Below are 18,278 nucleotides of genomic sequence, written 5' to 3'. Positions count from 1 at the left end.
TACTGCAGGATTACATTTTATTAAGAACCCCATAAAAAGAATTTCAGAGTACAGGACTCCACTACTCACATTACACAATTCTCACCAAGAATTACACGCTGTAAGATCCCATAGACAAAGACTCCATAGCATTAAAACTCATCCCTTACACATACTACTCAAGCCTTCAAAGCAGGAATACAAGTCATCTCCAATTCTTATTTCCCTGGAACTGTACTCTGAGGATGATTGCTTATGATTCACAGTACTGCAAAGCCTCTGAAGCTTGCTCTTTTGGCCTGTGATAAAATTCTTTTGCATATATGCAAGGTAAGTATTACAGTATCCTGAAGGCATGCTCCACCAGATGTTCAGACTTGATGCATCCCACAATCCCAGTGTCTCAATAACAGAATGCAACCACCAAGAAACTAAGTAAATCTAAACAGACTCTCCAAGAAAGCAAGGGAAATGCCAGTACTGGTTTTACCCCTTGTTGTTCTTCAGAAAGAATCTGCTGCTCCCCCTTTCCTAAGAAAGGAAAGTTGGATTGATCCTACTGTAAGGAACCTGCCCACTCTTTATCCTTACGATTAAGCCACAAGTCACTATCCAGGCTTTGACCAAGTCTGCAGGAGAAACAGAATAGGAACAGGGTTATGGCACTTAGTTCCTACACCTCCTTGGGACAGCTTGGGACTAGCACCACCAGGAACACCAATCAGCCTCACACATTCCTAACAGAAGCAACACTTCACACAGTTTAATGGTTCATGTATCTACTTCAGACTGATGACGGCAGGTCCCATACAAAGGCACCGCTGTCACAACTGTGTGCATGTTTCTGAAAAGCATCCCGATTTTATGAAGCCTCTACTCACCCTCCCTGTTAAGGCATGCCCTGAAGCAGTGCTGTGCTACCCTGAACACAGTTCAGGACAAGACGTCCTTTTAGCACAACTTCTCAGTACCCTCTTCTTAATCCCCAAGGAGAAACGACCAGTCTGCCCTCACAGGTGCTATGGGGGCAGAGGTAGTCAAGATGCCTACCTGCAAAGACAGGGTGATCTATCAGTTGGATTACGACACTTATGAATACCTCGACTGTACCACAGTGTTGTCCCTGCTCTGCACATGTTGTATGAAAGCAACACTAGTGAACTGGAAGAGATGGCATGATGGAGGATGACAGTTTGATTTGAGGCCCCCATAATTCCCACTCACTGAGTGCTCCTCACAGAAGATCTTTTGATAGGACAAAAAGCCTGAGGCATGTTTGCCCAAAGTGCCGAGTGACTGCTGCATAGTAAGTCCCTACATGGAAGCCATTAACATGCAGAATCTGAAAGCATCTGGTTCAACAATACAGCCATTTCAGTCAGATAACACCATCTTGTATTGTCTACCCAAATTGTTATCCAAGTTCCTTACATCTTCAAATGTTTGTCCTAAAGCTTAAATTGTGTCTGTTTCTGTGGGTAAGTAATTTTAAGATCGCTCATGAACAGAGCATATGATCAGTGCCGTCTTGGTTAACTACTGATATACCATACTTGGAGGCACACCTATTAAGTAAGTTCAGAAGGTATGTGACTAGTCACAAGATAATTCTCTAACATCCCATCACTACATTATTCAGCTAATACATATATGCCTTCTAGTCCAAAAACTTCATGGTCCATCTTTCTCTGTCCTCCCCTCCATTTTACAGCCCAATGCAACAAGCCAAACAAACTCTGTCGTCAAGGATTTTAATAGTACTGGCCAATTGAGAATAATAAAACCAAATAGAAATAAAAGTAATAATAAAGGCAAAAGTATCAAGATAACATAGGAAGTATTCATTCCTGCTAATTAAATGAGGTAGCAAGCTGACTAACTTATGGGACTGAGTTTTTATTAATTTCTTAACAGCAGAGTAATTTTTGCAGATTCATTAAGGATGCTGCTTTCAGATTAAGTATGTGAGCAGAAAGGAAGGAAAAAGATAACCATCAGGTAGCTTTGAAGCCAGTATTTGCTTTCTACTTAGACTGACACCAAATTAATGTAATACTGCTTAAATTCAGTGTTCAAACAAGCAGAATGCTCCTCTGCTGAACATGGGTTGTATTGCTGTAACTTAGGGAAAAACTTGACCCAGGAATCTGATTAGATCAATAATTTATGTGGCTGCACATGGAATGTAGGCAAGAAAACCAAAGAATCAAAAGTGAAGATCTGCCAGTGGATCAAGTCTATCACTTAATGACAGTGGACTAGCAGCTATAGATGCCTGCAGAACTATCTGGCCTCCCACCAGATGCAGTTTAGACTGCTTCGGTGCCAACTGATCCCAACCAGGATTGAGGTATTATTGTTACAGTCGGCTCTATTTCAGGCCTCAACCCAAATCCTACCAAATTCACTTAGAACTTACCTTTTACTTCAGTGCCAGTTAGTGCAAGCATTTAACTGGGCAAAGAATCACCCCAAAAGAAAGTGAAAAGTTGATGAGAACAAAGTTCCTGATCACTGTCCATAACTGGACTAAAGTAAAAAGATATTCTATTTCTTTTGCTTTCATATAACTTGAAACATTTAAAGTGCAGTTTAGGAACATCTCTGGAAGCAGAAGTCTGCAGTTTGAAGGTAGCTTTTCCACTTAAAACATGATTCATTATTAAAAACAGGTCTGCACCATCTTTAGTAACAAAAAAAATTGCTATAAAAATAGAGATTTGAAAATAGACTGAATTCAAATGTACCAGGTACCGTTTCTAGTGTAAAATTGGTTTAGTTTATGAAAAATATCTTTCCTTAAAAAAGTACAGGCTTACAGTTATTATCACTAAGAAGGTCCACAGAATTCCTTCAGTACCTATTAAACATTATACTCTAGGTTTTTTGACAGGTGGGTCCTGCAGGCTGAACTTCGGAATTTCACATGAAGAAGCAAAAGGAATTCTTTTGGCTGACACCTTCTTCCCAATTGTTTCAATCTGAAAGAGAAGACACATTTACCAAGTGAGTGTGGCAAGCTAACATAATTGTGTCAGCCTATGAGGAATCTACAAACTAAATCCAGGACCAAAACTACATTTCACAAATGCTACATTAATACCAGCCACAAAGCACAGTGTGCCCAGGGACAGTTCCTGGGATTGGAGTTGCAAAGAGTTTTGTTTTTTTTTTTAATACAAAACCCCAGCCTTTCACAGGTGCCTGCTTTGCCTAAAGCTGCATGTTGCTCATTTGAGCATTCATGTGCCTCAGCTTCTATAGGACTATCAGTAAATATTTCTGTGTATTTACAAAACGTGGGCTCAGCCTCCTTTGTCTAAAAAAATCATACCCAGTAAGTTAGGACAGAAGGCTTTCCCCCTCCATCATGTAGCATGTTGTTTTAGAAGCAACACAACTTTGAAGGGCTAAAGGCAGCCAGCTCTCTGTAAGGGAGAGCATGTACCAAAGTCAACACACACAAGCCAGGTACTGCAAAATTCAGAGGGCAAGACAGGTTCCCTTAATTTCTGTATCAGGCTAATTTAAATCACAAAGGACAGAGCTTGTAGAAGAACAGCAACAGCAGAACAGTTCAGACCCAGTAAACAAGAAGAGCTGTAGCTTTCTTCTTGAGCAAGTAGTGCAGGTCAGAGGCAAAGCACCAAAAGACAAAATACTTCAACTATTTCAAGTACATTCTACACAGACCACCAAGTTAACTCTGGAGAGTTATTCAGTCATGCAGGCTGTATGTACCATATTTGCCCATAACAGCTTGAATTGACTGGTTAAATGAATTATACAAGCCTGTTCATGAACACTGTAGGTAACTGTAGTTCACATAGGGGAAGAAAACTTCGAGAGAGAAATCCTATATCCATTATGCAAGTAACCACAGTACTCAGGAGTACGTAGAATGAAACACAACTTAAACATGCATCTGATCTGGGTGGTAGATTTTGTTCTGATTGTGTCTGGCTGAGATGCTTCTATCGGATTATTCAGGGATTTGGTGATTGTAGTATTAGTCAAATTCTGTCTGTGCTAGAGTGCTTCAAGCCCTTCAATCAAGGCTTACTCTGCTTTCTCCACTTAAGACCCGAGCAGATTTTTTCCTCAGATCAGATATTGCTTTACCTAGAATTACAGAGCTTCACATTCCCATTTCCTGAATTAAGCTTCCACTGTGCAAACAGGTTATAATTGAAATTGTAGGTGTTTAAAGTTCTGAACTTCAGGTTGAAAAAAATTATAACAGATGAAATTCATAGATTTGGATTGTATATAATGGAATTGCAACAAGGGCAGTTAAAAAGACTGGGACCCTAAAAAAAAAATAAATTTTGGGGTTGTCTTTGCAAGACAAAATCCTTTTTATTGTTTTATACAAAGAATACAGGTCAATTATTTAATGCCTTTGTAATGATATCCTGGATGAAAAATCTGGGTAATAAACCTGGACAGCAAACTCACAAACTGGTTAAAAATTCAACTAGAATTTCACAGAAGGAAAGTCACCCAAGAGCTATGAAATGCAAAGACACAGTCTGATTTTAAGCCACAGACTTCCGAAGTCCCTAGGAGAAGTTTCACATAGACTATGATCTGATACATAATTTGCTATTAGCTTAGCAAAATGCTTAAGTTAAACATTTGCTTCAGGGTCCTCTTTGGTGTAAGCAAACATCATTGTTTTGATTTTCTGGCTGACATTAATCAATCATAAAGGACTAATCAATCATCTCCTCCAGCTTCCCATGTAAGACTTCAGCATTTCACAGACTTATCTTCAGATACATCTTTGTGTACCATGTTTTCATCACCAATGTCAGCCAGCCTTGTTGTGCAGATCTCAGGGAGAAAAGTCCAAATTACTCTTAATATTAAGTCTAAGTAGAGGATCTCACTGGCTGATAAAACATTTGTTACCTGCATTACACCTCGTCTGGCTTTAAGTCCCGTTACTGTCAATTTTAAATGCTGTTTTTTCTTTGGTGGTGTTAAAATAAGTTTCAGGTAGGGGCTGTGGCACAAGCTATAATGTAAACCAAATGCTAAGCTCAGTCCTTCTGCTGGTTGGTAGCAGCAAAGACTGCAGGACTTGAGGAAGCTGCAAAAGGGGCTAGTTTTGGAATGAAATACCCTGCTGATTACCTAGAATGGATGACACTATTGCAATTTAGCAGGTTTTTACATCTCATTATTCTGCATGATTTCCCCAGTCCAAAGAAGGGCAGAGTGGCATTCAGATGTTAGGTTTACAGTTGGACTCTGATTTTCTTGAAGGTCTTTTCCAACCTAAACCTAAAAATTCTGATTCCAAGGCATGCTTAGACTGCTGAATGTTGATGGCATAGTCATGGCATAGTCTCATGTAGCTTGGAATTTAACAAAGCATCAGTCTGAAAATAGTAAATCATGGAGGAAGACAGCACAAGTGAAGAGACTTAAGTACAGATGTGTTTAGATTTAAATCCTCACCTGAAAAGGTTTTTTTTCCCTTGGTACTTGGTCATTGCAGAGGGAGAGAAAGCAAGAAGGAACAGAGCAGAAGAAAAGAAACATAAGCAGCAGCATCACCCAGCTGATTACCTGGAAGCCAATGACTTGTAGCTCATTGTGAAGATCATCTAGAACTCTCCTACCATCAAAGATAAATGCAGGCTTCAGCATCTTCTTATGAATGCGTTCATAATCTAACTCCTGTAAAGGGCAATTAAAGCAAATAGAATAAGTAACATAACACTCCCTCTTTTTCTTTAATTTAAATTAAAGATCACATCTACCTTAAACATGTCCCATTCTGTGCAAATTACAAGGGCATGAGCTCCATCACAGGCTTCGTAGGGATCTTTACTGATAGTGACCAACCGAGACACTGCAACAGAAGTAAAATAAAGTTTTATTCCACACACGTCTTTAGCATCAATCTGGTGCAGTCCTGGAAAATTAGTCTCCTTCTTTGCCCTACACAAACAAGGAATTTCAAGTCACTCAGCTAGAGATGCATTCTATCAAGCCATTTGTCCCTTTGATTTCACTTATTTAAAAGCAGCTTGTACCTGGCATTTGGATAGTCAGAGCGCTTAAATGTTTGAAGTTAAGCATTCAAATTTGATTTTAATGGTCAACAGCATCTCTAGAAATAGAAGCTACTATGGAATGTTCAAATGCCAATGCTCAAAGGTCATTGCCTGTACAACAGCAGCACATCACAGTTCCAATTTAACACTCAGATCACACTAAGACTATACACATGGCTCACTAGGGACTATGTTCACCCTCTGACTGCCCCAACAGCTGCCTAGAGGCAACCCTCCCCACCCCCTCTAATTCAAGGGCATGTCAAATAATGTATAGCCTTTACTCTTCTTCATCACAGCTCATCTTTCTCCATTGTCTATACCTCTAGAAGCCTGATCTACACTTCCTCCCTCATCCCCATTTTCCACTTCCCCAATAAGAAAAGAAAACAGAAATCCCAAATACCCCCTGCCTCTCCAAGAAATTTTAGTCATAGATGAATACTTAAAAGTCTTCTTGAATTTAAAGGAACAAATGAATTTAGAAGTGATATGGGGGAAGAGAGAATACTCTATAGTGAATTCCAGAATTACTTCTTTATTTCTACTTTAGATATGCAAGCAAGAACTAAGGCAAGACAGGACTCAAGACACAGAGGAGCTGACAGAACAGCAAACACTAGTCTTTCCTAATTCTGGACATGCTTCTTTCTCTTTCTTTTAATTATGCAGAGGGAAAATTCTTTGCATGTATTCAAATTAATGTTTATCAAAAGAAAAATATACAAGAGTACAGAATTAGCATTTATCTATAAAATGCTATAGGGAAAGTGGGAAGAGTTACAGTAATCCTCTGGGCTATGGAAATCTTCTAATAAGCGTAACCAACAGCAGCACATCATTGCCATGGTGAAAATGTGAAAATGAGCTTATAGTGTTTAAACAGACCTTGTGTATTTTGAGAAGAGGTTGGAGAGGGAAGCGGGGAAATAAGTTTTAAATGAGCATTCTTACCTTGGTTATCTTCTGAGACACCTGGATGTGAGAGATCCAGGACTATCTGTTCCTTAGGTACTTTAGGATCATAGATGTGGAGCTTTGCTCCTTCATCCATTAAATACTTGCTAATGTAGATACTGGATGACTCTCTAAGGAAGTGAATCAATCAGTTAACAAACCAGGTGGCATGTTCTAAGCACCAAAAGTCTTCAAGTGTCTATAGACATGCAATGTCAAAGCCTTTATACCAGTTTTACATTAAACATCTTAGTGGTAATCCATGCCAGCAAACTTGAAAATCTTGAGGGACACCAAGGAGAGTAATTAAAAAAAATTAAGTTTACATCTCTCTTGCTGAATCATGCAAAAGAGATACTAAGCCCCAGGTCTCCTATTGACTATAATTAACAAGGCATCAAGCTTATAAGTATTCCCTACAAACTGCAGTTGGAGAGTTCTACCAAGTTTGAGCTTTACAGGAAACCAGGATTTACCACCTTGGGGAAGCAAAACTAAAACTTGGGCTTCACACAGCAATTTAGAACCAGTTGCAAAAATGTTTGCATTACATTCTCCACAGAAGAGAAGGACTCTGTCAAAATCTCTTCGCTTATGCAAGTTAATAAGGACTAGAGTTAACTGCTTTAGCTTCCGGATTATTCAGGTGCGTTGTGGAGGTCAAAAATCAGTTGTCCCACCCATTTAAGAAAGATCAATACTTACTACAAACCAATTCAGTCACTAACAGTTAAGCATAGATCAGATATGGGACCCTTATTAACGCAATTCAGCTGGGGGCTTCAGCTGCTTAGCTGATGACAAGCATAGGGAATCCATGTTAGTGAACTGAACTCACTTTCTTACCTTGTGTCCCCAGTATCCTTTTTGAATGCAAACCCTAAAATAGCAATCTTCTTATCAGTGACAGTATTGAACAAACTGTCAATAATGCGGGAAGCAAATCTTCTTCTCTGGTAATCATTCATGTCTATTACCTGGAATTATGTAAAACATGATGGTACAGAAGGGAGCCATTTTAAGCTACACATAGATTCTATTAACAATCGTTTAACAGAGGCTTAGAAGAGAAAGTTCAGTATTTTTACTCAGTATTGTAAATAATCCAAAGATAAATTTAGTCAATCTAGCAAATTCTGAGACAAATCCTATTTTAATCAATGACCGTAGATGCATCTACACACATACTATCATACGTTATACAGTTTGAAGGCTAGGATTTTTTCAGATTGCTTTCTATTTTAATTCTATAACTTACTGTATTCCAGGCAGAAACATGGAAAGCAATTTCAGTGCTGAGTACTTGATGTCACCAGACCTGCACTTCCTTACATTCCATGTTCTCACAGTTGTTACACATGTTTAGCCTTTTTAATCCACACTGATTTCAGTACACAAAATTAGTGTGGTTAAGCCAGATTTAAGTACCTCACTTTTGTTATGACATGAAAGTGAGTTCACTCACTAATTGTTCCTGTACTTCCCTTCATCCTGCTTCATACTTTGATCTCCAGCCCTTAACACAGAGAGAGCACTGGATCACTAGCAGAATAGGAAAGGTAGGTTCCCCCACCTAGTCAAGCATTCGGCATGCACTGGAAAGAACTACACTTCCCCCTGTTTTGAGGCTTTCAACGCAAATCAGGAGTTAACAGCATCAGCCTATTAAACAAAAGGTGTAACTACACAGTAGAAAGATACTGGCAAATCAGATTTCTTTGAGGAAAAGAAATTAAAGCAGTGAGATTTATGCAATTCAGTAGGGTGGTGACGGGGGAAAAAAGAAACAGCTGACAGGGTAAGAGGGACACATTTCTTCCTGCAGGTGCACTTCAAGGAATGAAGATTTCAGTATTAGAGGCCCTGTCCTGTCTAAAGGCCAGAGAGACTAACAGTTGGGGTTCTGGGGCTGCTCTGATCCTCATATCCTCCAGAGCTTGCATTCTGTCCTCAGAACAGTCTGAGGTCTCCCATGCGCACATGATGCTGAAATCTGACCTGAGCTGCTGACAGTGCAGTGCTCAGGGGTTCCCACAGTTGCTTATGCAGGTGCACGTGTGTGTATTACATGACTTGACCAGCGTGGGCTGAGGCAGACAGACCTCTGCAAGATGACAGTGCTCTGAGGAAGCAGAAGGTGCAAGTAAGGGTTGTACTACATAAGCACAGCATTTCACCCTAACTCTGCAGCAGCTGTTCTTACCATCTGATTTGTCCACAGCTTAATAAGTCATATAGAAACACCGCAAAGAATTACTCTCATACTCAAGTTTAAAGAGTATAAAAGCATTAAAAGCACTTTTAATCTAAACAAACTAGTTTACAATACAACCTTTTAAGCTTTTGTTAAATTAAAACACACCTCCACGCAGAGTAACCATTAAGTATTTGTATGCCTTTGGGTTGCCAAGATCCCAAGTAGGTTGCATTTTGAGAAGGACCCTTGTGATCTCAAAGGACACAACCAAACCAATGTGTCTCTTTCAAGACACTATTAATTCTTCCTTACTCATCAGATTATCAGCAAGGTAACATGGTTAGTTCCCACAGCTCCTGCTGCTCCAGGGATTGTCTGTTGTCTGCTTACATCTTATTCTAAGTAAAAGCAGTAGTTATTGAAGCAAGTATAGGAACCTAGGGCTCCTCTTTCCTACTGTGCCAATTGCATTCAAGTCCTACACTGAACCAAACCTCTCTGGGATGCTTGCACAAGGTGCATGCAGTGTTAATCTTTTCACTGACAGGACTGCAAGCCTTTCCACCACGGACCAGACTATCCCAATGAAGTACATTTTTAAGGAAGATGTCAGTCTGAACCTCTTCAGAGGCAGACAGCATAAGACCCTTGTCTTCCTTGTCCCAAGCAATTAATGTAAGAGTTATTGTTGCAAGCAAGTAACTAGGCTGCTGACCAGCACCTGGTTGGAGCTTAAACTATGAGCACTATGTAGAAACCCACTGGACATCACAGTTAATGCAAGAGGCTCACAGAAGTCACAGATAACACTCAGACTTCAGTGTTGATGTGGCACAACTGACCAATGATGGAAAAATTATGGGCAGGTTGTTTATTTGGCAGCAGACTGGGATGGAGGAAAACAAGGCAAAAAAAGGCTAGCCAAAAGGAAGATTTTTTTAAAAAAAAGCAAGCTGCCAATAAGGTAGGCAGGTCATGTGCTTGGTGTTCTGGAGGCATCGGCTAGGCAGCCTTGTACTTGACCACCATAGCCTATATCAGAACAAGCAGCCAGTGCTGTTCTTTTGACCATACTGCCCATGTCAAAGCTGCTTCCTCATTCAGGACTGGGAAGAGGGGTGAGATGCTTTCACTGATTAATAGTGAAAGAATTGCAAGTACAGGCCAAGCATTCTGGTATCGCTGTGTTGGTTCTAGGCCTAGGAGCATCCACCTCTTCCCAATCATTCCTAACATTAGCCAGGGAAAAGCAATAACCATGTTTTTTTAAAAGAACAGCAAGTTCTGTGAGTTCTTTCAGAAAAGGAACTGTAGAAGTAGAGGAAGAGATCATAAGCTTTGAATTCAAAGTGGACAGAGATAACCAAGTGCAAGAGGAAGATATGAGTATAGACATGCTTGCACTTCATTTTCTACTGCTACTTCTAGACAACTTCCCAATCCATTTGATCCAGGCAATTTAATTCACCCCAAAAAAGCCTAAGCACCCACAAGTATCAAGAGTCAGAGTTAGGCTGAGGGCCCCAAAATGTAAATATGATCAAGGTTAAGGTATCTGTTCTTTAAAGCTGAAACACAGATTAGGTGGGCAATGCTCAAAAGCTCAATGCTGAAGAAATGTCGCCCCCTCAAAAAAAATTAGTGAAGAACTTTTACCTGTTGCCAGTAGCGGGCTACTTCAGGTAAGTTCAGTGCCTCACAGAGGTACACTAAATTCAAGACATCCTTCTGAAAACAGCTACCTCCAAACCCTGGAAAACAAAATGGTTATTTTATAGGCGACTAAGGTACTATTCTAACTCACTCTTTGGAATCAAGTAGTTTTTTGCAGTCATTGACATGTCGTTGTCATGTATATTACATGTCAAGTATTATGTTTCCTAGTTTTTTACTGCTAGCAAATTAAAACATTAAGACCCTCTCAAAAATTCAACTCCTGGGCCTAACTACTTTATCAGTTACAGAAGCCTTAAAATCTGCCTCAGGTCCCACTGAAGTAAATGGAAGTTTTAATCCAGTCTTAGAGCTATCTTATCATATGTTTCCCTTTTTTTATTAGAAGTGGGTGGAGAAGCTTCTGGGTTTGCTCTCCCCCTACCTACAGATATAAAATAGTATTTCTCAGAACAAGCATGTTAAGATCATGTTCTTTCCTCCCCCACCCCCAAATGAGTATTTGATCGTTGCCAAGAGTCAAAGCTCACCACAGCTGACTAAGGGAGAACTGAAACAATTAATAGAAGGATCCTTGCCCCCTAGAACTTTGCTCAGTAGAGTTCCAGAAGCAACACACTGTAGAAAGAATTATAACCACCTAATGGGGAATTTGGTAATGTATTTGCCATCTACTTTTCATTCTTACATAGTCTCTAGGAGAGGTTATATTTAGTAAGGTTACTTTAAAGTCACTCTTTTTCTAGCATGAAGTCTGTAACCATACAGATAGGCTTTAGTCTTGTTCTGTAAGTCTGAAGGTTTGTGGCACTGATCACCGCTTCATCAACTCTTACTCTAATAAATCTAAACAAACTGAATTCATCCTACAAAACACAAGTTGCCATCAAGCATTCTGACCTAGAGGCATCTCCTTCCTCAGGCCACTGGCAGCAACTCCTAAACAAAATTGCAGCAGTTCCAACTGGGAAGATATCTTGGAAAGCACTATCATTAGTGATGCTTCAGAAAAACAAAGTTGCAGCTTTTTTTTCCCCGTGTCCCAGGCAGGATAAACCATGCAGCCTGAAATCTCAGGTTTCAGACTGCCAGGGTCTAGAGCAACATCAGTCACAATGTTTTACCACAAAAACTGATTTATGCTAGTACTCTACAGCAATATTTTCACACACTCACACTGTAGAAGATTTTAGAGTATCAGATCACCTACTTCAAAGCACTGCTAGTAGACCTATTGCACTACTAAACAGAAGCCCAGAAGGGAAAAAAAAAAACAGGATTTTCCATTTACCAACACTGGCTTTGAGAAACTTATTTCCAATTCTTTGGTCTGTTCCAATAGCTCTTGCCACTTCTTCAACATCTGCTCCTGTAGCTTCACACAGTGCACTGATTGAGTTAATGCTGCTGATTCTTTGGGCAAGGAAAGCATTAGCTGCCTGTAAATAAAAAACATAGTAAAGGGAACTTGATTTTTCCAGAAACCAAGATGCTGACAGACCAAAGGAAGTTACTAAAGTAATCCTTCCAGAAGTATCTATGCAACTCTTGAGATACAAAATGGTAACATAACCAGTTTAATACATAAATGCCAGTTAATGGAATCTAAGCAAAATAATGTAATGCTTAACAAATGCAGAATTTGAACCATTTTATGATGGCAACCAGTTTCTGGAGCACTGTAGATTTACTCTTAGTAATAAGACAGCAATAAAAGTGAGAAAAAAATTTCATGAGAAGTTGGTGTCATCTATTAGTGCAGCTGAGATAATTGGAAAACATGAGTATCCTTTGACATACATATTGCGTACACCCGGCCGCATTTGTCTTTCCTAGCTGCTCTACTCAGTACCAGTGAACTGCTTCTGAGCTTTGTGTCACACCCTTTGCTCATTGCAGAGAACAGTGATGAGTAACACTAACCAGTTTAGAAAGTTCTGATGACCACGTATTGGTTGTGAGGATTTTTTCTTTGGGCACCCAATGCTCATAAACAGCACAAAGAGCACGGACAGCTTTCTGTCCCTCTGGAGAATCATCTCCACCAATAAGCACTCTGTCTGGGTTCTTGAGGTCCTTGATGGCTGTTCCTTCTGCAAGGAACTCTGGGTTAGACAGCACCTACAGGCACAGAAAAAAGAACAGCAGATAAAAGCCAAAAAGGAAACAGCGGCCTTTTAAGTACACAACTCAAGATTACACTTACCTGCAAATCCAAGTCAGGCTTCGTATTAGCATCAAATATTCGACGAATGCTCTCTGCAGCACGTACTGGAACTGTGCTTTTCTCAGTGACAATCTTATAACCATTTGAATTTTGTACAATCCTTCTTGCACAAGCTTCAATGTATTTCAGATCAGCTGCTCGGCCTTTTCCCATCCCATAGGTCTTTGTGGGAGTGTTAACCTAGTTACAAATACACAAAGGGGGAAGAAATGTTGCAGGTATCTTAACAAGAGGTACTGACAATGTGAAATTGTTAAGAATGACAGATTTTTCCATCCCAGATTCCAGCTTGCTTCTACCACAGAATTATTCTAGTTACCATATCAGATGAACAGCTACTAGCTTTCTCAATTACCCATTTTTGTCTTCTAAAGAAAGCTCCTTGGCCTCTATTCAAATAGAATTTAAACAAGAACAATTCATAGCAGCTCTGCAGGCTGTGGCAAAACTCAGTCCTTATTCTGAAAACCCCAGTAATTTCTTCATGATTACAGCCAGCCACCTTTTGTTTCCTGTCCCATATTAGAAGTGCAAAAATTCACGAGAATCTTACAGCTAGTGAGGCAGTTGTAGTTTAAACCCACTTTGCAGTGAAACTTAAGTGTAGAACTGCTGAAATTGCTATACTGAAGTACACAGACAAGGCAACATGAGGGAAAACACGACATTTAGATTAAGACAGAGGGTTCTTTTCATTACGAACTGAAAGAAGAAATGGCAACAACATGTAAAACACAACAGCATGGTTTAAGCCAAGGACAGGTAGCTATATATGGGCTGTATTAGTGGCAGCCATCCAGCCAAGTAGCATTTGTTTCAGACTTAATGAATGGAGAAAAATACTATCAGAAAGAGAGCTCTGTACTGACGTGCCCTAAAAAAAGAAGGGGTCTCAAGAGAAGAGGACTTTACCAAAAAACCCTCAACTGTGGCCTACCAAGATGAATAGCAATTATTTCTTTTGGATTGCGAATTACAAACAACCTTCTAGAATACAAAAGGTCACACTGTATGTTTGACTGGATAGTCTTCCTAGTGGTGACAACCGCTTAGAAATATTAAAGCTATAAAATATTAAGACTATCCTCTCTGTCATTAATACATGTTTTTTAAAAACTTCTAGAAATAAGTTATCTTTGTAACTCAATCAGTATATGATTTTGTATCCTTATATCTAGGAACCATACTAATATTATTGAAGTCCCATAGATTTCAATAGTACACTGCAACGACAGATCTGCACTACATTCTACTCTAAGACCACATACATCTAACCAAGCTAAATATCAACATTGTCATTTTTACTTAGAGCCTGTTCATTTGTCAGCTATTCTACTGGCTATAAGAAACAGATAAAAATAAAATAAAAAGCTTACTCAACACTTTCCACAGTACACAAAGGCAAGGAGAAAACTGAGTGACATGACACTGCTTAACTGAATCTATATGACAAAACAAAGACCTCTTCGTAACATAAGAGGAACATAATGATTTGATTATAAAGAGAAAAAAAAAAAAAAAAAAAGACAAATGCACATACACAATCACTTTGTCTCCCTAAACTTACAGAAATAAATACAAGATCAGCTTCTCTAATGGCATCATCAATACTGGTGGAAAAGAAGAGGTTTCTTCCTCGACAGGATTCTACCACTTCTTTTAACCCTGGCTGAAAAAAAAAAAAAACAAAAAAGCAGTTAAGGTTAATGCAGTTAGAATAACAGTGAACTGCATGCCCAAACAAACAGCACATCATTTCAGATAAAAAAAAAAAAAAAAAAAAAAAAAAAAAAGACTTCCCCTCCCTCCACCACCACCTCAGTCTGGCATGTTTTTAGTCTGCCAGATGCGAAGTACAGATTCTGCAGATTTTACATAGTGAAAAATAGAGCCCTTTCTTATTCAAAACACTGTCTTGAAGCTTTCAGCCACACTGAATTGTTATTTGCACACCAAATTTTAGGCTCCAGTTATTCCTATGCTCAATTCTATTACCATGAGCAACAATTAAAGAATACCTGTAAAGCTGTGTTAAGTAGATTCAAGAAGTTAAGTCTTACATACTAGGCTGCAAACAAAAGAGGTGATGCCAACTCTCCTTTTCCCTCAGCTACACACTCCATGATTCCCAACATCTAAAACTGATTCAGCACAAAAAAAACCCACAAAGAAATCCTCCACCAAATTAGCAAGCCCAGATACAGTGAAAGAAAGGCAGTGGAGACACACAGGAGATAAGACCACTCCTTTTGGCAACCATTCATCTTTGCACCAGATTAAGTTTACCATGGCACTATACCCGCAGTGTGGAAGAATCACAGGCATGATTTGATGACAGTCTTTCCAGACACACATACTGTGCTGTAATAATTTCCCTCCCCTTAACACCTCCCTCCACTCAGACAAAAGGAACAGGAGCTCATGTGCACGAGCCATCTTCTGTATTAGAAGGGTTTGCAAAATTATTAACCAAGATATAGTTGTCAGATAAAAGAAGCCTTTACATTTTGTTTGAAAAATAAAGTTACACATGTAACCTGGTGATCAAATCTCCAGCCTGGGCGACACTTATCATGACACATGATATACAAGTGCCAGGAAGGAAAAGGTTCACTGGAGGGAGATAAAGCAAAACAAAGCAGAAGCTTTCTTATGCAAGACATGTCTGCTGTCTCGCTTTATACCAAATACCTACTAAAAAGGAAAACAAAGGTCAGCACAGGCAGAACAACATGAGTTACAACCCATCATATGTTCCAACTATGGTCTTACTAGGATGTAAACAGAAAAGCAGCCCACTAGACAATTTCTGACACTGGGAACAAAAAAACAGAACAAAAACTACAAGAAAACCTCACTGTGCAATGACTCAATTTTACAACTGTCTGAACTAATTCTTGGCAGTTTTTGTACATTCTTTGTAAGCAAAGGATACCATTCCAGGAAACAGATGTTGTGAGTTTGTTGGTTTTGTTGTTTTTTTAAAAAACATGCCAAGACCAGCCCAGTCTAAGTGTTTATAGAAAACAAAGTACTTACTTTCACAATCTTTATTCATGTCTCACCTGCTAATCTGAGCATTACACACATTTTCCTTTTAATACGTATGACAAAGGAGGCCCACTAATCTTTGCTTGGAGACTCACAGTATAGATTTGGTTTTCAGAGAAAAAAAATACATTAGCGTTACAGTATAGACAGGATTTGAGAGGACTCATAGCAAAAAACCCAAAAAACTTAGTACCAGGCAACATACTTGTCTGTGGGAATCAAGTGAAGACAAGTTTTCACTCCCATTTAAGAATTCAAACCTATAAAAACTCTCACAAAAGAATGAACAAGACAGACCTATTCTTAAAGGGTAAAAAAAAGTAAAAAATAATAAGTACTAAGACAAGCAAAATAGAAAACTGCTTTACAACATCCTCAAATTGAAATCATTCTGTGATGAAGGAGTGACCGAGTGAGACATTTAAAAATAATTTTTATCTGGCCTAGCCTTCCCAGGCCAGACTGGAAGTTTACGGAACATGCGAATCAAGAACACTACTGTCCTCAGTTTACAACATGGTTAAGAGGCAGCACAGACTGGATTTTGGCAGTATCCAGAATGGGAATAAACCTTATCGCTCAGTGCTACACTTTCATATTGTGCTGCAACACAGCAGATAATATCTATAACTGAGTAAGATGACTACGCTGTGATTAAATGGGGTCCCAAAAGAAAGTCAGCATGATTTAGGACAATTCACTACATAAACAGTTACATTCTTCCTTATTAGGCCCTTTGTATATAATCCCTGAATACCTGTCTGCCCTTGAATATGAAGTTATCCTAATAATCTGGTTTAATGAGCAGTAGCAATAAGTAGCTGTTCCAGAATACTCTTTTTGAGGGACATCACTGTGCTACACTTATCAAGCTTCAGAAGTGGGCCATGTGGAAATGCCATGTGGTGGGGAGCAGCAAACAACTCTGGCTGGAAGAGGAGACAAGAGACAAGTTTACCTCATAGATGGGGAGTGTATCTGAATTCCAGGCATTTATTCTGGCCTCATTGACATCCACGACAGTAACTTTGATACTGGGGCACATCTGGGCAATAACACTACAGGTTGGCCCGCCAACATAACCAGCACCAATGCAGCAGATCTTCTTAATTTCAAACATGATTACCCTAGGAAGGGGGTGAGGAAAGGAGGATGAGGAGTTACAAATAAAAACACTGGCCAGAGACTCAAGGAGATAGAAGAGAATTAATGATTTGAGGTTTTCTTATGCTGGCACAGGGAGGAACATTTTCTTGCAGCCGATCTCGGAAGGAGCGGCAGCAATCTCCCCCCACCCCCCGCCCCGGGAAGGCCGCGCCGCCTGTCCCGCTCCCGGGAGCCGCGCACACGCCGCTGAGGAAGCGCGTTCCGCGGTCCCCTTGCGGCCACCCCTCGGCTGGGGAACCGCAGATGCCGCGACAGCCCCAGCCGTGAGCAGCGAGCAGCGTACCGGGGGAGGTACCCGCGCCGGCCCCCGCCCTGTCCCCGGAGCCCCTCGGCCGGGAAAGGCGCGGTCAGCGTGGAGGCCGCGGCTCCCGCCTCCCCCCCGGTGGAGGGAGCGGGCCCGGGGCCGACCGCGCTCCCCCCGAAGCGACTCGGGCCGGGGCCGACGCCGACCCACCCCCCGGCTCCATCCCCGGAAGCCCAGTGGAAAGGCTCCCGCCAGCCGCGGCGGAGAGCGGCTCCCCGGCCGCCCCCCGGCCCCACGCTCCGGGGGGCGGCAGCTGGCGGGAAAGGCCACCGCCGCCCCGGGGAGCCGCCAGGGAAGGCGGCGAGGCAACCAGCGGCCGACACCGAAGCCGCAGCCCGGAGACTTACTGCGGGCAGGCGCGTTCCTGCCCCGCCGCCACAGATCGAGCCGGAGGGCTGCCGCGAGGATGCTCAGCCAGCTCAGACCGACGCTCCGCTACAAGCCGGGCGGCGGCGGCGGCGGCTATTTAAAGGGCCGCCGCGGGGCCGAGGCGGCCGTTTCATCCCGCGGACGCCGAGCCAGGCCAGCCCCGCCTCCTCCCTTCCCGGGGGCGGGGGCCACCGCCGGAGCCCGCCCTGCCCCGCCGCGCCCCGCCCCGCCCCGCCGCGCCGCCGGCGAATGGGCGCAAGACACCTCAGGCGCCGCCGCCGCCGC

At 41.2% G+C, this 18,278-nt stretch overlaps 1 protein-coding gene across 1 annotated transcript; it reads right to left on the bottom strand.

The window, feature by feature from the left end:
* Window positions 1-1,714: 1,714 nt before the first annotated feature.
* On the bottom strand, window positions 1,715-18,139 carry UGDH (UDP-glucose 6-dehydrogenase). The gene is made up of 12 exons (XM_080409127.1): window positions 17,972-18,139; window positions 17,112-17,280; window positions 14,670-14,771; window positions 13,082-13,282; window positions 12,799-12,996; window positions 12,167-12,314; window positions 10,858-10,952; window positions 7,851-7,981; window positions 7,002-7,135; window positions 5,751-5,842; window positions 5,557-5,667; window positions 1,715-2,960 (listed from the first exon to the last, which is right to left on the bottom strand). Exons 2-12 carry the CDS (start codon window positions 17,271-17,273, stop codon window positions 2,850-2,852), a joined length of 1,485 nt encoding a protein of 494 aa, XP_080265253.1. The 5' UTR covers window positions 17,274-17,280; window positions 17,972-18,139; the 3' UTR covers window positions 1,715-2,849.
* Between the last annotated feature and the right edge of the window lie 139 nt (window positions 18,140-18,278).

Source organism: Falco punctatus (assembly GCF_963210335.1).
Source record: "Falco punctatus genome assembly, chromosome: 1".
NCBI lineage: Eukaryota > Metazoa > Chordata > Aves > Falconiformes > Falconidae > Falco > Falco punctatus.
Note: the sequence above shows the minus strand (reverse complement) of the source record. Positions and strands in the feature narration are given on the sequence as shown.

What these genes read in the sequence shown, in the direction of transcription:
- UGDH (XM_080409127.1), bottom strand. Translation starts at nt 17,273, where the DNA reads ATGTTTGAAATTAAGAAGATCTGCTGCATTGGTGCTGGTTATGTTGGC. An exon ending in AGCCTGACTTGGATTTGCAG is followed by an intron (nt 12,997 to 13,081) that starts GTAAGTGTAATC and finishes CTGTGCCTGTAG; the next exon opens with GTGCTGTCTAACCCAGAGTT. An exon ending in TACAAGTCATTGGCTTCCAG is followed by an intron (nt 2,961 to 5,556) that starts GTAATCAGCTGG and finishes CTTCTCTTTCAG; the next exon opens with ATTGAAACAATTGGGAAGAA.